Here is a 23004-nt window from a genome sequence, read left to right on the forward strand (position 1 = left end):
AGTAGTATAAAATATCGCCATAAAACACGACCATTGCGATTTATTACCTGAAAAGACGGTGTCGATTAGAGCCAGTACTGCATTGCGCATGCACAAAAAGCCACGCCCGAAGCTTAAACGATTTAGTTGCCTACTTGACGAAGTGGAAACGCTTAAAAAGGCCAACATCGCAATCCAATTGCCAATTCGGGTGAGTGACATTCAATGCCGAATTCAATTGCCAACGTCGAGAGTGACGTCAGTGTCATTGAAGGAGCAATGTGACTTGGGCAGGCTTTGCAACCTAATGCAGCAAAAGAACCATTCAGGAAACGAATATGTGAGCTTGGTGAATTCGATAGGGCTACCACCTGCCACCGCCCCCAAACCTTTCATTCGGCAATTTACCGATGCAAAAGGAGCCAACAACCGGAACGGACATGTTGACCGCTGGAACAGCAACTAATACAACTTGGGCTTCTTGACGCGATCAAACCCGAATCCCTAAGTTTAAGTTATAGTGCCACCCGGCGGAAGTGTAAAGGCGTTCAAACACATTTTGACACAAAGCGAGTAGGAAACAAGCATATCGTTGTGAATTATGATACATACGTTCGCGATTTGCCAGATACGTTTCGTCAGTTATTAAGCAATTTAAGAAAGCTTGTAGAAACGACAGCGGAAGCAAACAAAGCAAACTGAACATGAAGAAAATTTGTTAACATGATTGTATAGGATTCCACCCGAAAGCACAACCTCATACAATCTCACCTTAACAAGCCACTCCCTAAGCATCGCTGCAGCAATACACACATTTGGTCGGCCGAGTGTACTGAGATCCACTTTGAGTACCGAATGAATGACACTTGCCGTAACGACACATGACGCATTTCGCCGGGACAAGGACACGTCAACGGTCCTTCCACCGGACTAATGGGGCGGGAGCGTGGATTTAGTCACACACGGGCTGGTCACTAACAAAACAGAGGTGCTTTCGGCATAGGCGAACCGCAAAATTCCTATAAATACGAACACGGTACCTTGCATCGCAGCTATAAATACCTTTGGACTCGCAAGCATTACCGTGCTATTAGAAGTGGTATGAATAACGAGAACCCCACATTTGTCGGAACTTAACAAATATAGAATCCGACTGAAAACGGGTTGAAGTCACGACTCACATGGCGCGCCTTCATTGGGTCAATTCGCGTTTTCAACATTTGTTGCCCTTTTTTGAACATTTTTCTACTTTTGAGTTTTTTTGTGCCACAAAACAGTATATGGCAAGCTTACACGTCCCAAAAAGATTTATGTTAATTTAGCTTTAGTAAAATCAGGCTTTTCTACCTTTTTGTGTGGCATCGGCTACAATTTTGATGGGATGTAATATATGCATGTAAGATTTGGTAAAATCAGGCTTTTCTACCTTTTACATTTATAAAATCTGGTCACATTGTACATGGCCTGTGGTTGAGGTAAATTACAACTAGCGGACTAACTTGGCTTTTATATATTAGTAGTTTAATTTTGGGCCAACCACCGTCAAGACATACGCCCGGTATATACGTGATGTCGGCAATAGCACTGAAGTTGAAGATAAATTGAATGGTACTTGCGGTCGGTTGAAAAATTCTAGACCAACTTGGAACGTGACTTCGGCACGTAAGCGACACAGCTTATCCACAGACACCAACGCGTAACGTCGCAAATGGATTTTATAGCAAGCCACATTGCGTTTGGTTATTGTGGGAGTTGACCCAGTACAGTCAACGCGCCATCTCCCCCATGCAATTTGTGACTTAAGATGGTAAGCCGAAAAACGCAATTGTGGTTATCTCAACCACATGCAATGACAACTTCGAAATTAAAAACGCAAGCTTCGACGGAGATTCAAAAACAAAGTTTTTTTCATTGCGGCGGCGCAGCCCACACAACTAGTACACACCACGACGAGGGCGAAACTTAGGTCACGTGGCACGGCGAAAACAGGATGGAACATGAGCCGCTGATGCTCGATCGGTCCCGGTGCAGCAGCATTGCTCATTGCGAGGAAGCGGCATTTCAGTGAAGCTCGATCGGTCCCGGTGAAAAAACAAGGTCTCGATGCTATACTAAGTAGATCAGAGCCCGACATAACAAACTGGATGCAGAAATCACCGCCACCTAACGGTCATTCGTGGATCGCCAAATATAGGAAGTTACATTGGAATGCATTTATTTCGATCTTAAACACGTGTTATAAGTTACATTTGAAACAACACTGACTTCAGCTTTTAACCGAACTAAAGCTTTTTTGCACGCTGTTAAGTAGAGAAATGGAAACAAGCACAAAAGCATATGCATCGATTGGCACCGATTGTTAGCATTCCGCGTTGATTTAACTTGCAAAACTTTTGTGTCGCAAACTGGTGTGGTTATGGGTCTTTTTTGGACGATGTGTAGTTATAGCCTCGGCGGGCCCGCGCGGAAACACCGCGTGCGCGCGCCGCCATGGTGCGGCAATAAGCAGCTTCAGCTCTAGTGAGACGGAAACACGTGTCAATTAGGCAGAGTCACGTGCCCAGTGGCGTGATGTTTAGCCGTGTGGTAAACAGATTTTTGCAATATGAACCGGGTCGAAAACCTATTGTGACACGATAGACTTTGACCATTTGTGTTAATTAATGACTTGTTTTGAAACCCAAAAACCCTAGAAGCAAGCCTTACTTTTCGAAAGTTTTCTGTAAGCTGTCCTCTGGAAAGACTTCGCACAGTAACCTACAAAACAGGGTATTTTATTATAAAATTGTTAGAATTCGGATGGACAGTAAGTATGTATCAAAAACACATACAAAGAAACACACAGGCATCAATATGACATGTTTTCTTTTTTCTGAACATTAACAACATCTTTTGCCCACAAATTTTTTTAGCTCGAGGATGCTTGCACCAGATTGCAGACGGTCGTTGACGCAAAAACACGAAGCGAACTCAATTCGGGTCATTTGGATTAACGGCAACTGACAAATGACGACAGTTGCAAGCTCTCTGGCGCCCTACAGCGATACATACAATAGGAATTTGCATGCGCTTAAAGGCGGTGCAGTCCACAATGCTGTCGTTATGCGCATTGCATTAAAAATTTACTTCTTACTGCTGTTTGTATAGAATATGATTTGTACAATAATCTGATCAGTACATTTTTACATTGTGCTTATTTGATGTATATTTCAAGCATTTAAGGAAGAATTTTGTTTTAGGCAAACAATACATTTAAAATCATGTTGAGAGCTGTTTTTTATATATATATGCATATATATATCTGTATACTTATATTAAATCAACAACAAAATAAACTTACCAAGCTTCCAGAATAAAGGAATTCCGTAAAGCACCTATACTAAAAAAAATTAAGTAATTGAAACAAAATATCCAACAACAAATGTCAAATATTTGTACTTGGCAGGATTGTCATTAAAGAATTTACCTTTTGCAGTGTATATTATGTTGCTGTTCCCTTGAGACTCCTCACATTCACATTGCAGTCAAAATTTCAGACTACATTTTTGCACCTACACATAACATCAGTAAAAAATAAAAATAAACAATCATTCCATATTACTTTAGTAGTTGCAGGAGTAGTACAAAGGGAAGTGACTCGCCAAATTGAAGGTTCAAGAAAGAAAAAAGACAACACCGAAAGGCATGCAAGTTGAATAGATGTGAAACAATTGAAACACCAGTCAAAAATTTACAATGCACATTACCAAATACTGTTTATGCTCATTGGTCTGTCATGGATGTCAAGGAGATCATAGACAAAACTACAGATAGCACCAGCTCGTAATGTTTCAGATACATACAGAAGATTATCTAACACAAAGAATTAAACATTCCATTGGACATTTGAGTCACAAGTGTGGTTCTATATCAAAGTTTCATGTTGTTTTATTTGGACAAAAAAAAGGCTAAATTTATCTTTAAAATAACTAAACACCATTTTCAACACTGCTATAATTATGTCAAATATGAAGCAGCCACATATTATTTAACCAAAACAAAGCAATTGCATGGTGCAAGAAAAGGCAATGCTGTTTATACCATAAGTACAGGCAATTTGAGTCAACTGTATTAGGAGTACTGTGTGAGAAAAGATAGTCCATGCTAGTTACAAGTAGCATCCATGGAGCTATGTGTGACAATGTGTATATTGAACACTATATATATAAATTCTTTTATGCTTTGGCATGAAGGGTTTGTTCAAATTTTGTTTGAACTGACAGCTCGCTGAATATCTTTGTCATTTTCAAAAAACACAAATCGTGTTCATCCTATTTAGTGAAAGTTACTTCTTACAAATAATATAGCACTTCAACAATAAGTATTGCTACCTTTGGAATGTGACACATGGCATGGAGGAATTGTGACTAACAACAAAAATTAAAGAACCAACAATAAAAAGGCAACATTTGGTCACAATTGTAAACTGTCAATAACACTTGGAATGGGTAGTACTGTCAAATGAGTGTGACTGTATCAACAAAGCAATGCTCACACTGCGACAATCACAGCCACACTAATATCATTAACAGCTAAATAGCAAACTTATGTTGAGCAACGAGGACAAAATAATGCAGAATTTATCCTGTAAGTGTGAGATAGGAAAGGTATGACACTTAGCCGACAAATATATTACAATTGTCTGCGAGTTTCAAATGAAAAACTTCCTTTTCAGCATGATTGTCTTCTGTTTCATCCAACAAGTTCAGCCCTAAAGTGTGTTTTTCCCTTGTCTACATATCAAGACAAATCACACAAATATATGTAGTTTCTGTACACAGCCATGCAGTGCTTCAACCTTACAATAAAGCCCACAACATCGAAAATGCTGCCATGCAGCACATCACACCATCATCGCTTATTCACAAGTTGTCTCCTATCTCAAATAAGACTCTTGGAGAATGAAACTCGCAAATGGTTGGTGTCAGACAGTTTTAGATTATGCAACATTACTAAGCATTTGACAGCCTCTTCAATATTGGACAATTGTATCAAGGCCATTCTGCGGTCTTTTTGAAAAAACTTGAAGCCTACAACAGTTCCATAATTAGAGAATGTTTCCTTTAAGAATTCTTCAGTGACCTCGCTAGGTATGTTAGACAAATGCAAGACCTCCGATGGCGGGAAAATATTTTGAAAGTTTTTTGATCCAGGTTTTTTGAATCTGTGCAGGTTGGAGTTTGTGTAGTCCTGAGTTAAGTTTTCAACATCTTGGCCATCTTTCGGCATCTGGACCTGTGCATGCCGAGAAAGAACCACCTGGAGCATGCGACCAAAAAACTTCACACCATTTAAATGCTTTATTGCCAGCTGTGCCTGTGTGCTATCACTCATCTGTACCAATGAGGTATTTTTTCTTTGGTACAGGATTTTTACTCTGATGACATCACCATAAACACCAAAAAGCATGAACAGCATTTGTGGAGTGACAACGCCTTCGTTTAAATTGGACACATGTAAAACAGTATTACCACCACCTGACATTTGCTGACCACTGACTAGTGCGGCAAGTTGGGCAGCCACTGTTGCACTTTTCAGCACACCACCGGTAGATAATGACATATGTGACTGCTGTAAAGCGGCAGCAATTGTAGCAGCATGGTTTGGTACTGGTGAAGGCATTAATGAAGAAGATGTTCCACCTAAAATTGACTGTAGCGAAGTGGGAGTGCTGAGAATTGCATTCTCACCGGATGGCAAGTCATTTCTTGTATAATCTCGACTTTTGTCATTGTTGTATTTTACATTTAATGCTTCAAGTTTGCTAAATTCAATTCTCAGAGTGCAACATCCATTGTAAATATTTTGACCATCCAAAGAAAGTTTAGCAGTTTGTGACTGCACTGCATCTCCCATTTGAATAAGAGCTTGAAACTGGTTGTTTTTGGTAAAAGTAATTGTCTTCAGGACCACTCCGAACTTGGTAAATATTGTGTGGAGAATATCCAACGTTATTGGATAAAGCATGTTCTCCACTACAACACGCAAAACATGGTTTGGTCCTCCTTCAGTTTGTTGCATGGCTTGTAAGACAGCTTGTACCTTTAGTTGATTTGGTGAGTTGTCAGTTTTTAGCTCCTTATGATTGGAAAATTGGATAAACATCACTCTTTGTCGAATTGTCCGTGGACTTACAGCACATTCTTCCACCATCTGCTGTGCAATTTCTTCTGACTCCATTTCAAGGAATGCTTGATTCTTTCCCTTGAGCATTAACAAATTGGTAACCTTACCAAAATTCAAACCAAGCTGAATGACTTCATTCTCAGTGGCATCTGCAGGAAGATTTCGAATGTGTATCACTTTTGAAACTTCATCATCCAACCTTCTGTCAGTGCGAATCTTTTTTGCACCATTGTTAATGGTTCCCGAAACAGCATTGCAGAGATCTTCATTTATTCTTTTTGAACCACTACTTCCAGTAAACATTTCCATTGCTTTCATTCTAATACAAGAAATCTGACAAACACAAACAAATATAGCACAACTGGTTTGAAACCAATGTAAAATTTAGCCCAAACAATTATACAAAATCCAGATAGGAAAAAGTGTAGTAAACTTTTGCGAAAATTTACCGATAATCCGCGCAATATTAATGAGCTAATGCATTAACATACGAAAAACGTTGCGATCGTCCGCGCAATTAACGATCGCCGAAACAAAATCCTCCGCGCAAAAAAACAAACTTTCCAATCTGGTACAAAATAGTTTGTTGCAAATGATGTGGTGGCTAATTCTCCCGACTTTCGCAAAAGGTTAAAATAGTTTATTTGAAAAACATAAGTACAAGGCGAGCAACTCTACTCAAACATTCGGCTACACTTTTAACTCAAACACCACGCATAAATACAGCATTGTTAATTTTCGTTTTTCCATGAGAGCAAATACCCGAGGCGCGCCATTGTTCATTGAAGCATGGGGATTTTCATAGACATCATATGACAAATATTACAGTAAATCTAAAAAATGAATATATCAATCATATTTAAAGGTTGTATTTGATGTATTGTGGACAAACTTTCCAAAACAGTAGTATAATATGAAAACTACTATTCGTTGCTTTTTATAATTAGATTGGCAATAATTGTTCGTCATTGTTTTAGGACTACCGTGTCAAATGAAAGACATTTACCAACTTGAAGCCCCCAACTAAGCGCAGGAAAAGTTCGGTGGTCCGAGTTTGTTTTGTAGCCTGTCGCAATTAATCCATCATATCCCATTTATTCGGCTCAATAATCTATGGTTTGCCATTTCATTTTCCCCGTGTTTGTTTTTCATCCGCGTAGTAGTTTTTGGGACAATACAAATGATTTGATTGAATATAATTTTACGATAAAGTATTTTTTTAGAAATAACTTGCATTCCTTCTAGACAAGTGCAACTATGCAAAACAATACTGCAACAAGTAGTAAGTACAAACATGTTGTATGTTCTATAGAAATGTATGTCGGGATTTTTAGATTTCCTCTAGCGGTAGAGCGTAGGTGAGTAATTTGAGTTTGCTATGAGTCACTCGTCTTGCGTTTGACTTGTTTGGGCAATGTGCAATATTTGTGGTGTGTTCGGTATTTTTGTAATCATTTCCTTGAATTGAAATGATAAATTAGTTTAGGATAAAGTAGATAAATAATATGTAACGATTATAGTCTGTTTTTAAAAGATTGTATGATGGTTATCAATTTTTGCAGGCTAAAACCGTAGAATTCTGTAGCATAAGGCTGGCGAACGCGTGATTGATACTGACAGGCGTAAATTGCCATGGAATTTTTGCCTGAGGAAATACTTGAAGTAATATTTTCGTACTTGTCCCCATACAAAGAGCACAATATTGCAGCGATGGTTTGCAAAAAATGGAATCATGTCGCTAATGCTGTTATGTCGAAGATGCCAATGCAATTTGAAGATGGCTTTCGAGAAGGAAATATAAAGTGGAGTTGTGTCAATGGAAATAACAAAACCACTGTTGCACCTCGCATAGGATACAGCTTGTGCTATTGTGATTTTACAAGATCTATATATGTTTTTGGTGGAAGATGTGCAACTAATACAGTGACTGGTTTTAATGATTTGCTTAGACTGGATATGCATGAATTAACATGGAGCCGTCCAGCTGTAAAAGGAATCATCCCTCCACCTAAGTATGGTTGCTGTATGCAAGCTTACAAAAGATGGTTGATCCTATTTGGGGGTTCATCATTGGCACCAACTAACTCTTTAGGTAGGGGCAGTGCAGAATATAGTAATGATTTGCATATTTATGACACAAAAACTGGGGTTTGGAAATACAAAACTTTTTTGCGATCAGAATCTCCCCCACCTTTATTCCTACCATCTTCCTCTATATTAGCTGATGATGATGACCCAGAAATGGATCAGCTTGCGATTTTTGGTGGAAATAAAATGGGCCTAATTAGAAATGATGAAATGTGGTGTCTGAATCTGACTTCTTTGACATGGCAAAAGCAGACAGTGAATGGAGCAATGGTGAATAAAGTTTTTCCGGACACTTCAAAGGGGATTTTCCGAATCAATATTAAAACCTATTCTATGGCTCTATTGATAATGGACAGAAACATGTTTAGTGCTTGTATTTTATTAAGGACTGGCTTCGATGAATGGACTTGCCAAGCCATTGAAATTGCACCTAGTCCAAAAATATCTGTCCCCAAAATTAATGCCATAAATGGAAGAAATTTTTTGGTGATTGGAGAAACTTTGATTGTGATAGCACATACCTCAGAGTCATTGCCGCAGCATATACCAAAGCTAACAGCATCAACTTCAAGTGTTCCAATATTACAAACAAACAGTACTTTTAATAATGCTTTGTGTGTTTTTTTGTTTGACTTGAAGCATATTGAAACTAGTGGGACAGTGCAGTGGATCCTCCAACATAATTTTCATGGTAGGATATTGCCCTGTTTTGTGCGAAATGTTCATTTCACTGAACTACATTGTGTTGTGGGCAGAGGTGAAGTAATTTTACTTGGAATTAATAAAGTTTTAAAATCGAGTCACATGACTTTATGTACGGTGGGTTTGAAGTAGTGGCAAATAAGCTGATCTGAGTTTTTTTGTCAGCTGTTCATTTGTTTCTTTAACATTTTGTTTATATTAAAAAAGTTATGCAGGTGTAGAGTGTATAAGTGTATGTTCTTTGTGATGGTCATCAATTAGAACACATACCTTCACAATAGAAGAAAAATGGCGGGTTTGTGCAAACTTACTTTTCCCATGTACTGCTGTCAGTTTGTGAATGAAAAAACTTTTTTCGTGGCTGGAGGAGGTGGTGCTGCAAAAACAGGAGTCCGTAATTGTGTGGTGAGAAAATGTGTGCCATGTACTTGTATGATTCAAGCACTTTGATTTTGCACTTTAGCAAGCCCTGGAACTTGGAAAACGAAAAGGTTCTTATATTGCTGAACCTATAGACCAGCTGGAGACAGGCAAACATGCAATAATGCACATGAGTGCGAAGCAGATATGTGCAGGTAATAGATTAGTATTTTTACTATATTTTGGATGTAAATTCAGTCTGTGGTAATGGTGACTATCAACAATCTTTCTTGTGCTAGGCGAAAATGATAAGTGCATGCTGGCACTAAGCATGGGCAGCCAGTGTAAAGTATACTCAGTTTGTGGAACAAGAAAACCAAGCACTGATGCAGAAAGAACAGATACCAATTGTAAGATATAATGCTACTGTTGCTGTCAGGCATTGTAAATTGCCATGAACTGTCAATTATAAGATGTTTGTCATTATTATGGCTTGGTGTCCATGACTAAATAAAACTTGAATGTGTGGCTTAAAAATTATTGCTCTGACCCTAGAATATGACAAAAAATAAAACCCTACTAGTTCAAAAAATATATGACTTGAACTTTCCCTAAAAAGTTTTTCTTCCATAAGATGTCATGAACATTTTTAACTTTTCTAATTTTCTTGCATGTTCAGTAAAACGAAGAAAAAAAGCGAATAACAAGATTGTTTCATCAAAAGAGAGCGGTGATGGTATTGCAAACTACCAGTTCACATTGGAACATGAAATAGACAGTGTTCCTGGAAAGGAAGGATTTCAGGTGAAATGTTACAAAATTATGATGTGCAATCATGGCATTATACACTGTGCTGACTTGTACTATATCAAGTTTCGTAATAATGCACAAAAACGTAAAAATAATGCTCATTTTTTACAGACGTCAGTACAAATAAGCAATGACGGAACTTTCATTGTTGCTGGTGGCTCTGATGGTCATTTGCGTGCATGGAAGGTATTTATTGTATTTTGTGCATTTGTTTAATCATGTAACAGGTTTCTGTCATCAGCTCTTGCAAACTAAGAAGTATGAGTTGTCTTTCAAAGTCCACGGCCACAAAGATGATGTGACAGACCTCGATATCAGCCCAGATGGAAAACAGGTACATGACATGATACAACAATTAGCGTCTTTTTTGAATAATGCATGAATTTATGCCTTGATGATTGCAGGTTGTGTCTGCATCTAGAGACACTAAAGCATACCTTTGGGATTCTGCAAATGGCCACAAGCTTTTGGATCTAAGTTCAATTTGGAACATGCAGATGCTTTCAAGGGCGTACAAATTTAGAAATTGCAGGTATAGTAATTGCAATCTCCCCTGAATGCCAAAACTCATAGACATAATGGGTTTTGGCAAAACTAAACTAGATTTGGAGTCGTTCCGGAGGATACTTCCCGCTTTGTGCTGTTCACAAGCCATGCTCCAATCAAACAGGATGCCACCAGAAAAGCAAGCCATGCTTGTTGCCTCACCAAATGGGCTCGCCTTAAAAATAAGGAGGGTGTCTTTGTTGGCGATCTCAAACCAGCCATAATGCAGAATACCGGAAGGGAGGCCATTTCTTCAATGGCAGTAAGGTAGGGGATGTATTTGTATTTCAATAGCTTGCTTACATAAAATTTAGTCGTTTTTAAAGCTCTTCTGGTAAATGTTCATGTTGCACAAACAGGTGCAAAAATTATGTGTTTTTTGTTCAAGCAACAACGGAGTGTTCGTTGGAGTTGGGTTCATGGACGGTTCTGTTGCAATCCACATTGCTTTTAGTTTGCAGGTTTGTTGTGATTTTGTTCTCATTTAAACGTGAATGTCCATAAAAACAACCAGAAATTTCCTTCCATCTTTTTCGACTGAAACAGTGTGCCAGACGAGTGAAAAACGTGCACAGCATTTTTGTGACCTCGGTCTCGTTCGCTCACGATTCTTCGCAAATGGAGTCAGAATGTGACGCTGCCTTGGTGTCGGTATCTGCAGACTGCACGTGCAAGTTGACCAAGCTGGATTCCAGAAGTAAGTATAATCAACACAGTGCTGATAATACTTCTACTTTAACCATGTACTTTTCCATTTTGCAGCGATGTTTCCCTATTGGGTCGTCATCATCATTTGCTTGTTGGCCATCATGGCTTCAGGCTATTACCTTCACAGCATCGGTGTCTTATGACAATTTTGCAGTCGTTTTTTGTCATGAGTAGGCCATTTTAGATTTTACGACTATTAGTTGCATTTTTAGAGTTTTTATCGTTTTGTCATAAGCCAAGGACCAGTGACGACCAAATGTCTGGAGCGATTGTGGTGCAATATGGCGGTTAAAAGTGTTTGAACGTTAAACACGGAGTTGCAATGGCTTGGAAGATACTAGTGTCTATTGTTTAACTGTTACAGTTAATTCTGATTCATTAGAGGGAAACACGCAATCATTGTTTTTGTAACGAGGGGATATTTGTGGATGTGGGTCTCTACACAAATTATCATAACAATAAAATGTTTTGTGTCGAGGTGATTTGATGTGAGCTGGTAATAAAATGTGCAATTATTTCTACTGTGGCAAAAGGAAAAATTTAAATCATTCATGCAAATCGTCCTTTTTCAGTAACATAGTTTGTAACTTTGTTAATATCCTAATACCGATATGGAACCAAACATAAGGATGCACGCCTCAAAGGAACAATTCTCCAGCAGGGCGTGTACAGTCGTTAAAACGATCAGGTGAAAAATTGGTTGTGATTTGATGGCGTTCCGCTAGAAGTTTGTTGTTCAAAATAGTCCCGAAATCCCTCAAAATAGCGAAATTTACTACTAGGCTACTCAACGAAAAAATAACTTAAAGGGTAAATAGCGCTTTGCTGTAAACAACAATGTTTTGTCATGCATAAAAAGGGCCACTTTCACACTTTTGTGTCGTTTATTCTTAACAATAGTATGAAAACAAGTCATGATAATCAGACTGAATAAGTGCAATTCGCGGGACATAAACATGAGATCGCGGACCAGTTATGAGACTGCTTTTGGACCAGTCCTGACTGTCTTAGTTACGAATAGTTCTTAAACTACATATATAGCTATATTGTGTTGTCACAATTTCCATGCCGACTTTAACTACGAAAAGAATCTTGTTTTGATGTAGTAATGCTTCTGAGATATAAATGGCGAGTATAATTTTTAAGCTTTAATCAAAACTACTATTTCTTATTGCTGTTTAGTTTTAGAAAAGGGATGTGCGCTGTCTGACTTGCCCTAGTTTAGTTGTCCTGGGGCTTTTTGAGGTAATAACTGCATTATGTGGAGCCACCTTAACTCAACGCTGCTGGCATTCAAGGGTATTTTATTTCTGTGAAATTCCATAAGAATCAACGTTTTGAATACCCGTGTGCACATTTTTTGCCGTCCATTCGAGCCAGTGATCCATGCTAGGCGAGAGAATTCCGATAAGGTTTTCTCCCTGTGGCCTCAAAAACTTCTTAATGTGTGTCGCGTACCGCTCTCTGGCGACTTGCACCACCCGTTTGTATACGTTGGTGTCATTGCCATGGTAAATCATTTTCTATTTATCTGCATCTGTAAAGTGTAAACTTATTCGTCAGTCGAGTTTCGATCTCTTGCGGTCATGATATCGGACTTTATTTTATTTGGGTATGTATATGGTTGTGTCTAACGAACAATGACATTTCAAAAATCCTATAACATCGTGCTCTTCACGTTTGTTAATGCAGTTATACTGTGTTGTTTTATATGCTGGTTGTTTATAAAACCTGCAACAAGCCTGAAAATTGTTGCCTGTTGGGTTTTAAAAAAATAACGCATCTTTTTAATCTTGCAGAACCTTGTTGATAAATGCTGGAGCTGTACTTAACTTCAGATTGTAAGTTTGACTCCTTGATGTATGATGTTATTGTTATGTATAGATCATTTTTGTTTACAACTAATGTTTTCTAGACAAAAGAACAAGGAACCAGGTTTTGCATCAGATCTTGCTGAACCTTCCACAGGTGTTTGATGATAGAACAATCCATAGTATATATGCCATAAATTGCATGAAAAGGCTTTCCCCACATGAAGATATATGCTTTATGTATTTTTTATTTTGAGCTACTGTCCCTGTCAATCAGAAACATGCCTGGTTTAAAAAAAAATTAGGTATAAAAGTAGTAAGAATATTTATTCGTTTATTATTGCATTCCCCACAAGACACCAACTTGTGCTGAAACAAACATCCTGCATGAAAAGTTCCACAGTCCTCTAAAATGAGTGCAACTGAAATCAATTTACCAAAAATTTTCAGGAGACAAAATACGGGAGTTCTTGAAAAACCTTCGGTATTTTAGACTGGTGATTGCAGTGTGGAATGTTTTCGTTATGTTTGGAATGATAGTGTAAGTAATTCTTTTTTTATTTGTGTCAAAGATTACATATACCTAGTATTTTTTGCTTTTCAGGCTTTTTGGATCCTGATATCTTGTCACTGCATAGAAGACATAAGCTTTTATTGCTTCGCACAGTGTGTCACAAAATAGCACTTAGACGATGAAAATAGAAATGATCAACAATTTAAAAATCTGTTACTCTTCCTTTTCTTTCCCAATCCCCGTACCGTGTTGGTTCTGGTCCCCTTGGTCCACCCTTTTCACCTGTTTCTGGATTTATGTCATCTGGGAATGCTAATAAAAACAATTTTATGAATAATGGAATCATATACAAGAACAAACACAGCTTACGTTCAAGAACATTTGAACCATAATATGACTTCGGTTCAACATCAGAATCTAGTTTTCCTTTGGGTGTGAGAGGTTTTTTAGGGGGATTTGGTGGATTGTCACCAAGCAGGGGTGCAGTTTGACCCAAATTTCTGGCACAGAACAGTTGTTTTCCACCATTCGCCAGAATACATGGGAGTTTTGCAATGCTAATAAGTTTACGTGACATTGCTAAACTAAGGAATACTTCCTGTGCTAGACAAATATCACTTTTAATACTTATTGGTGCATACATACATGCATACAACTATTTCAGTCATAGATTTACTTGCTGTAGTCTTTTGCCATAACACTTAAATAATTGGATAATGTGAGCACTCCGCATTCAGAGTGAACTAAAAGCGTAAAGAAAACCCCGATCTGGTTTCATGTCATGCACGGATGACTCTCCTGCGTCACAAACGATATATGTCAATGCCAATGAGCCATGACCAGTTTATGATTTCTATGTTTATGGGAGAAACTTTTTGTGATTCATAATTACTGGAGATTGTGCGGGATGGATTGTTTGGCGCTCTGTTTGTGCTTTGCTTGATCATTTCTTCGTCGCACTTAAAACGCAATTCTCTTAAAAAACGTTTTCTTATGTGTATTTTCGTGGAATAATTATCGTAAAGTAATATACCTACATTTTACTCATCAGTTAATTTCGTTTAGTTGGATGGGTATTATCATAAAAGGAATGAGGAATCCAGCAACGTTGTTACCTGGCAGCAATGTTTACATGCGTTTATACACAGGTATTTTTACTAGTATCCAACCTAGTTTAGCCTACTATCCAGCCCAGCCAGAGCCAGCTACTCAAAAACCATTTTTGGTTCTAAGCTGGCCTATTTTCGTCTCTCTATGACAAAAAATGTTCAAAAAATTAACCACACCTTTACCATGGTATGATAGTAAATTGTCTAAATTTGCTTGTACAGTTTGTGCAAAATTAAAGTAGGTTAGGTGTTTTATGTTCATTTTGTTTTGCTTTCTGTGACATTATTTCTGCAATGGATGCCCAGACAACTCCCCCAGCTCTTATGCAAGCTGGAATCTTGCATTCTAAAGATGAATACACCAACACAAAGAAGCGATTTACGGTTTGTTCAAAAGCAGTTTTGGTTTGTTGTAGATATTACATGAAAAAAATTACAATTTAAGAGTCTGCTCTACTGGCAAAATAAAAACGTAACTTTATTAAAGTGGCGATTCGCCTGTTATTCAACAAGACTTCATCAGGGTAATGGACCCGTTTTTATTGTGCCAGAAGAGCAGACTATTAAATTATAATGTGCCTGGCAGCAACAGAAACATTATATTTGTGAAAAAAATTACTTTTGAAGTTTTGTTTTGGTGGTTTTGTTTTAACTATGTAGGTGTACCATATACGCTTAAAATCCACGACTTTTCATGCAGGTTTACAAAGTCCAGGTTAACATCGGAAAAGATACATGGTTCATTTTCAGAAGATATGCTGAATTTGACAAGTTATACAATTCGGTAAGCCTTTGGTAGAATTTTAATGCCATGAAAAACTTAACACACAAAGTAACAAATCTTGATCGTTCCAGATGATTTTAAAAGTACTGGTAATATTATTAGAGGCAAAAAGGTGACCAAGAGTGATTATGTTTCATGAGTTGCATTGTATTCAACAGAAGCAGTAGAAAATCCATGATAAAAATACTTCATGACAATAAAGTTATGAAACCATGTTTCTTTCAGTTAAAAAAGCAGTTTCCCCAAGTGGCATGGCGTTTGCCATCGAAGCGAATATTTGGGAACAACTTCGACCCAGAATTCATTCGCCAAAGGAGAGATGGATTAAACGACTTCATTAACACAATTGTAACAAACCTTTCTGTTCTGCAATTGTAAGTAAAATGAAATATTTTTTCTATTTGGTATATTAATTGCTTTTTGAACTTAGCCCGGATGTCAGAAACTTTCTGGCCTTGGATAATCCACGGAATAGACTTAGTAATGATAGTGACGAAGGAGAAAGTCCCAACTCGGTGAGTAAAGTTTTATTTACACAAAATCTATCAATATCAGTGCAGCTAATAATTCGTCTATTTTTAGACCTCAAATGGTTCTGGTGAATCTCAAAACATTAACCTGGGGCCAAGTGCAGATCCATAGTAAGCAATTTAGCACTAACACAGATCTTTGATTACAAGTTATTTCCTTTTTATTACTTGATAGAAATATATTTTTATTTCGTGTATTGTTATGGTTAGTTGTCGTGTGTGGCAGAAGCGATAAACTTTTAAGCAGTTTTCCATCTCGCACTGAATGTGTTTTCTGACATCATTCAGGGCAGGAAATTGTCAACAGCTTTTTGGTGTTGTTCATAGGAACTGCCTACGCCAAAAGCTGCATATATATCTCCTATGCAATAAAAACAATGGTTTTGCTTATTGTTCAGGGTAAACTGGATGCTGATTGATCTTTGATAATTTCTGTTTCAACTTTTCAACAATATATTTGTAGGTCTTTATATACATTTTTGTATTACTACAGCGCAAAGCCAAATGACTTTGACTATTTGAAAGTTATTGGAAAAGGAAGCTTTGGAAAAGTCCTTCTTGCTAAACACAAAAAAGAGGGTACATTCTATGCTGTTAAAGTCCTTCAAAAGAAATCTATCATGAAAAGGAATGAGGTGTGTCACATTTTTTTTCACCCCCTGGGCTTTTTTGTATGTGAATCTACGGATCATGTCGTTAATAAGTCATGTCTTGCTTGTTATTGGGACAAATTTAACCAAAGGCAAGCAGACAAGTGAGTCAAACCCAGTTCATCCATGACATAATATTTTGCCCTGAGGCATCACACATGTCAAGCTAGACACACTGGTGTATCATACCTAATAGCATGCCTTCCATTGTTATTGGCCAATGTATTAGATGGCCTGTTTAGACAAATATGATAAAAAAATAACAAAATGTATTTCGTTGTCAGCAAAAACATATCATGGCAGAGAGAAATGTGCTCCTGAAAAATTTGAAGCACCCATTTTTGGTTGGTCTTCACTATAGTTTTCAAACATCAGACAAATTATACTTTGTTCTCGATTACGTCAATGGAGGGGAGCTTTTCTTCCATCTACAGAGGGAAAGGACTTTCCCAGAGGCCAGGTGTGAACTTATTGATAAACCACTCAAATAATAAGCACTTTGAAGTATGTTTGTTTAAAGATAATTTGAATACAGAACATTATGCTAAATACTCTTAATGGGCTGTCCCATCTCATGCCAACAATAAAATGTAAAAAAGATGGGTTTGGTAACATGGAAATAATTACGGAATAAACATAATACTGTTGTAAAAATCATCATTACTTTATAATCCATTTTGCTAAGTAGGTACTGAAAAAATTAAAATTATTTTTAGAGCCCGTTTTTATGCCGCTGAAATCGCCAGTGCAGTTGGGTACATGCACTCCCTCAACATTATATATAGAGATCTGAAGCCTGAAAATATCCTCCTTGATTCAGACGTAAGTCTCATGTGCATGAATCACTTTTCATGTCGGCCATATGCAAAAAGTTCACCACTTTATTGCTTGACAAATCTAATATCCTGAACTTAAAGCTCAATGTCCACATGTAGGGCCACATCGTGTTGACCGACTTTGGTCTCTGCAAGGAAGGAATTCAAGGCCATGACACCACAACCACATTTTGTGGCACTCCTGAGGTTAATAATGTTTCTTGTCTGTCACCCTGTGTACTTGCCTATAAAATTTACATTTAAATAAAATTTACTTATTCAGTACCTCGCGCCAGAAGTACTGAGAAAACAACCCTACTCCAAGGCTGTTGACTGGTGGTGCTTGGGAGCTGTTCTGTATGAAATGTTGTATGGCTTGGTAAGTGTAGATTACTTGACCATTGTCGAAAAATTGAGATAACTGAGGACATGTGTTTGCATGACTGAAATTTGTTGTTGCAATTTGACAAGAGTTGTTTTATTTTTAACTTAACTCTTTCCACTCCGGACCATTTTCGCTGAACTGGCTCTAGAATCCGGGATTTTTTAGCAAAAATGACAATTTTCAAATACTTCCCATTTCGTGAATGTATAAATTAAAGCGGTTACCAGTATCGCAAAAGAAAGGGTAAACCCCCGTGCTGTATCTAGGCAAGTTTCAGCTTGCTGCGAACAGTAGTTCGATAATTTTATGGCTTTCACCAATAGGACCTTTTTCAACTTTTTCCAAACTAGTGAAAATTGCTTGTTTTGGGGTATGGTTGCAAATGAAATACTCACGGCCCAATTGTAAGGTGTAATAGTTAGATTTTTGGTGTGTAACACACCAATGTAATGTAAGGTCAGGGAAAAATTACAATTCTTGTCCAGCGATAGTTGTTTTTATGTAACAGCCCATCGAATTTTCACATTTTTTCTCAAATATGGTGAAAAATCCAAAAAATATTTTTCTGAACTTTGTATATATCTAACTTACTTGTGAGGATTTTTTTGTACACAGGCTTTGTAGTGCTGTAGTATGCATTATGCAAACATCTATTTACAAAAATAAGTCAAAAACCTGTTTAAAAATTTCTCAAATTTTCAAAAATGTCTTGTTATGCTATTTGCATGTGTTCTTTTCACCATCTATACATTCGAAATACTCACAAACTTGTTTTTTATTCAAAATAGTTCAAATTTTTACCAAATGGAGTACTACAAGTGTGCTTTTATGGAAAATTTTGACTTCACTGATAGCATGTTTAGTTTTTCCACAAAGACCCTTGCAAATCATGCATTTTTTAGTATTTTTCAAAAAACAACCATGAAGAAATGAAAGAAGAGAAACAGAGTAAAAAAAACTATACACAATATTCAACCATGTTGTGAAACTTTACATGCAATTGTTTACACATAATGTCACACTGAATGTTTGACAACTGTATAAATTGCTTTTGAACTGCTCTGGCTGTTGTCTGAAGTTGCTCGACTGACCTTGTCGAAACCTTTCTTTGAATGGAGAAATTGGATTGCATTTTCCAATGTGTTGTGGTTATGAAGGTTTCTATGTGATATCCATGTTTATTGTAATGCAAAAAAAGGTATTTGGGTCTGATACTACAACTGGGACCAATTCATGTAACAACATTTTCTTGTCGTTTGGTCTCAGAAATGCCCCCCACTTGCCATGCTTTACCTCCAAATGCATTTTGGACCTGTTTTGCCAAAACTGCTTTCTGTTTTTGCACAGTACAAGGTTTTTCTTGATTCATGTACAAGCTGATTAATTGCAGGACAATAATATCTAGCCGACTCATTCCTTTTCTACCACAAGAACCATTATCTTGCATTTGCTTCGCAGGCTTTATGACGTCACAGTGGACATTCAACACGCTCGTAATTTTTATGCCGAGGGTTCAAGCGATCTCTGTGCTTACAGTACCGATCCTATTTTCACTATTACAGCGCGTTGCTGGTTGTATTGCAACCAAAATATGTGAAAACAGTGCAAAAATACACCCAAAATTTGCAAAAAAATCAGCGTTATATATGTTGACCAAAATTCATCAAAATATTATTGTAGACTTTTGTTGACGCAAGGAACTGTTTTTCCATCCTAGTACATTCAAATGAATGTATTTTTGCGCGGCCAAGGCTTACGATTGCGACGCAATGACGATTTCATTTACCGTCTATATATAGACGCTTGGATTCTACGGCATGCGCGAAATCGTCTATATATAGACGCTCGGAGTGGAAAGAGTTAATAATCTGTACTTCTGGCAAAGATAAAACGTAACTTTATTCACCAACGTTTCGCCTGTTATTCAACAAGGCTTCCTCAATATGCCTGGCAGCAACAAAAACATTATAGTTGTTTTATTTGTTTACAGCCACCTTTTTACAGCCGAGACACTCATGAGATGTACGAAAACATTTTGTACAAGCCACTGCGTCTAAGACCAACGGTGTCGAACTCCGCCAAGGTCATTTTGGAATCTGTAAGTCCTCTTTTGTTTATATTTGTAATCACCCATGTGTAAACTTTTTTTTACACTTCCAGTTGCTCCAAAAGAAACCAGATTATCGACTGGGCTCCACAACCAGAGACTTTGTAAGTTGCTTTTACAGCTAATTCTGTTGTTAGGTACTAACAAATTTCTTTACCACTAATATAAGAACGAAAGTTATTTCTGGCACTCCTGATATTGGTGTTGAGTAAATGACAGAACTCCGTTATTTTTTCTTCAACAGCTTGACATCAAGGAGCATACTTTTTTTGCAAACTTGAGTTGGGAAGATTTGGTGTCCAAACGGATACCCACACCATACAACCCCAACGTGGTGAGTAGGATTACAACAAAATAGTTTGTAACTAACCTGCATATGTTTTCCTACCTCCATTGTGTAGCATGGAACTCAAGCAATCTGGTAACACGCCATTATTAACTTTAGTTTATGATGTTTGTTTTAGGCCGGCCCAGAAGATTTAAAACACGTCGATCCTGAGTTTGTACGCGAACCTGTTTCAAGATCAGTTGCTGGCGTAAGCGACAAGGTAAGCAAACATGTAGTGAAGTGTCCTATACTACACTTCTGAAGCTAATGACAATTTCGGGGGATATAAAATAAATATATGTTTAAAACGCAAACTTGTCCCTTGAAATGGAAATAACAAAACATGATAACAGTGCACTGAAGCACCTTTTTTAGTCAGTGCAAAATGTTTTTTCCTTATTTCTTTGGATGGCCTTCACAACACCAGTGTTGTTTCCAGGTCAGCGCAAGTGTGCAGGAAGCTGACGACGCATTTATTGGTTTCTCTTACGCACCGCCGGCCGAAGACACTTTCCTTGCGGCGCAATGAGGAATCTGTGCGTCCTACACAAGTTTGTGGTACAACATATTGAAATCGCGTTTGAAAGTTTAAATTTTGTTTTACATTCCCATTCGTTGCTGGGTCGTAAAATGATGGATTGTCCAAGTAACTCAAATATTTTGTGTTACACTGAGGTACAACTCCGGAAAATACTTGGTGGGGTTTAGTAATTCAAGCTGCAATCGTGTATTTTATCCATTACTCCATTTCTGTTACTCAAATTTTAAACAACATATGTATTGCTTTTTTTTAACAAAGTCCCTTACGAACATCCCCCATGACCTGTTGCTTTTGTATGTGCATTTCCCCATATTTTTACGCCTATTGATGTCCACGAATCCATTGCACTTCTGCTAATAAATTTCACGTCGACTGTATGCAGTAATCCCAGCGCGCTTTTTTGTGCCAATTGCATATAGTGCCGCTTCATCAACCATTACGTAATTGTTGTTGACGTCACTGCTGTCTTCAAAAGTTTCATCACCTTCTAATTGACGCCTGCTCTTAAAACCACGTGCCATTGCTGTTGTTTCGTTAAACTTTTAATCAGTGACACTCGGTGTCTCGAATTTGTTTTCTTTGTTCTACTTATGTGCAGCATTTACAGCTTTTATGGAATTCTGCATCCTTTCGGAGTCGTTTTTTCCGTTCCACTGTAGCGCAGCGCTATGCGACGGACAAGTGCACGAGAAAACCGTTCGCCACAGCACGCACGTTACTCTTTGCGTATTTATACAAAACTTTGGCGTGGTGTTGAACAAAACGCGTTGTTATGTTAATATTTTTATCGCACCCTTTAACCCGCTTTTGCTTTGTCTTCCAGTGAGCTTTAGTGCAATTTTTTATGACTAATAATGCTCTTACACGAAGGAATAAGACGAAATGGAGTCTTACCTTCGCCTGCTTGCTGCTTTCTTTATTGCGCGACCTAGCGTGTCATGACTTACTACTAAACTAATACATATCGTAACATTGTTTGTTTGGTTTTAAATAATGTTTTTAGAAACATTTTAAAAAAACTAAAATTGTGTAACACAACACTCAATCCAAGTAAACCAGCACCTATAACCTCAAGTCAGTATTCTCTCGAATCCGGCATTAATTTTTATCACAAATATCGGTTTACATTTTCGCACGCGCCGAATTCCCAGTTTGTTTCTTGTAATCCTATTTTTGTGCATAAATCGAAAGGGCCATGCGCAATTCCAAGCGCCGTAACTAAAGCTCATTGAATGTAGGATTCGCTGTCAATATTCGGATAAGGGCGAACATTGAAATATATCTACTATTCGGGCCAATCCGAATTTTTTTTAAGAATTGCTCACATTCCCATGGATACTTTTAGTATAGATTGTACACAATAGGGGTAACAGACTGATTTTGTTCAATGACTTTCAAAGACAAATGAACTTGTAACATGTTTGTTACCGCGGCAAGTTACTGTGTTCAAATTGTTCCCATCTTCCAAAGGCACACAACAAGCGTTTCCTGATATTGTGTAAATGTAAGTGCCTTCTCCATAAATGTTTGTCTACCTTATAGGAATTTACGTCAAAAAGTGCCAGTACATCATACTGTGTCATAAAATATAACGTAGTTCGCAAATAGCATATATTTCTTTGGGTTACTTGCAATAGTGGTTCCAATTTTGTACCGCAAATAATAGCGCAAAGAAATATGCCACAATTTACAGAAAAGGACTGTTGGGGAATATACGGTCAACCATTTTTTCTCGTTCCTTAACATTGATTATATTGCAATAATGTAACTTCCAGCACCATTTTTATGTTGAGAAGTTTTTTCACTGCTTGGATTAATGGGCGTGTGCCTTTCCTGAAACACGCCCTTTTTAACTAGTATTTTTCTTCCACCCAAATATTACCATTCTGGAGGAATGTAAAGTTCCTCAATCACTGATAAAAAAAAATAAATTAAAACTGCCTGCCTCGTTATGTAAATTAGCCTATATCTTTACTCATTAGAAAATTTTCTGTGTGGCTTTGGATAAAGTATTCTGTGACGTAATAATTAAACGTCAATGTACAGCCGGATGCGCGACAAGGGAGAAATGA

The 23004-nt window shown here is 37.6% G+C and overlaps 6 protein-coding genes across 6 annotated transcripts; 4 read left to right on the plus strand and 2 right to left on the minus strand.

The window, feature by feature from the left end:
* Window positions 1–3530: 3530 nt before the first annotated feature.
* On the minus strand, window positions 3531–6473 carry LOC145903552 (polypyrimidine tract-binding protein 1-like). The gene has a single exon (XM_082991639.1). The coding sequence runs from the start codon at window positions 6460–6462 to the stop codon at window positions 4900–4902; it is 1563 nt and encodes a 520-aa protein (XP_082847765.1). The 5' UTR covers window positions 6463–6473; the 3' UTR covers window positions 3531–4899.
* Window positions 6474–7715: 1242 nt separating this feature from the next.
* LOC145902356 (F-box only protein 42-like) lies at window positions 7716–9201 on the plus strand. Its single transcript, XM_082990293.1, has one exon. The coding sequence runs from the start codon at window positions 7777–7779 to the stop codon at window positions 9064–9066; it is 1290 nt and encodes a 429-aa protein (XP_082846419.1). The 5' UTR covers window positions 7716–7776; the 3' UTR covers window positions 9067–9201.
* On the plus strand, window positions 9117–11862 carry LOC145902357 (guanine nucleotide-exchange factor SEC12-like). The gene is made up of 11 exons (XM_082990294.1): window positions 9117–9339; window positions 9398–9509; window positions 9594–9704; window positions 9974–10098; window positions 10216–10290; window positions 10346–10438; window positions 10509–10636; window positions 10708–10917; window positions 11039–11111; window positions 11197–11347; window positions 11413–11862. The coding sequence occupies exons 1-11, from the start codon at window positions 9223–9225 to the stop codon at window positions 11499–11501; spliced, it is 1284 nt and encodes a 427-aa protein (XP_082846420.1). The 5' UTR covers window positions 9117–9222; the 3' UTR covers window positions 11502–11862.
* Window positions 11863–12838: 976 nt separating this feature from the next.
* LOC145902603 (small integral membrane protein 7-A-like) lies at window positions 12839–13918 on the plus strand. The gene is made up of 5 exons (XM_082990637.1): window positions 12839–12970; window positions 13158–13199; window positions 13274–13326; window positions 13620–13710; window positions 13774–13918. The coding sequence occupies exons 1-5, from the start codon at window positions 12945–12947 to the stop codon at window positions 13787–13789; spliced, it is 228 nt and encodes a 75-aa protein (XP_082846763.1). The 5' UTR covers window positions 12839–12944; the 3' UTR covers window positions 13790–13918.
* LOC145902602 (uncharacterized) lies at window positions 13805–14370 on the minus strand. The gene is made up of 2 exons (XM_082990636.1): window positions 14053–14370; window positions 13805–13995 (listed from the first exon to the last, which is right to left on the minus strand). The coding sequence occupies exons 1-2, from the start codon at window positions 14324–14326 to the stop codon at window positions 13886–13888; spliced, it is 384 nt and encodes a 127-aa protein (XP_082846762.1). The 5' UTR covers window positions 14327–14370; the 3' UTR covers window positions 13805–13885.
* A 648-nt stretch (window positions 14371–15018) lies between these two features.
* Window positions 15019–21907, plus strand: LOC145903838 (serine/threonine-protein kinase Sgk3-like). Its single transcript, XM_082992004.1, has 15 exons — window positions 15019–15176; window positions 15493–15576; window positions 15802–15950; window positions 16007–16091; window positions 16159–16217; window positions 16600–16741; window positions 17041–17216; window positions 17473–17578; window positions 17692–17778; window positions 17855–17950; window positions 19947–20054; window positions 20117–20167; window positions 20308–20397; window positions 20528–20611; window positions 20831–21907. The coding sequence occupies exons 1-15, from the start codon at window positions 15087–15089 to the stop codon at window positions 20918–20920; spliced, it is 1497 nt and encodes a 498-aa protein (XP_082848130.1). The 5' UTR covers window positions 15019–15086; the 3' UTR covers window positions 20921–21907.
* The last annotated feature ends 1097 nt before the right edge of the window (window positions 21908–23004 follow it).

Source organism: Ascidia mentula, chromosome 5, assembly GCF_947561715.1.
Source record: "Ascidia mentula chromosome 5, kaAscMent1.1, whole genome shotgun sequence".
Classification (NCBI taxonomy): Eukaryota; Metazoa; Chordata; class Ascidiacea; order Phlebobranchia; family Ascidiidae; genus Ascidia; species Ascidia mentula.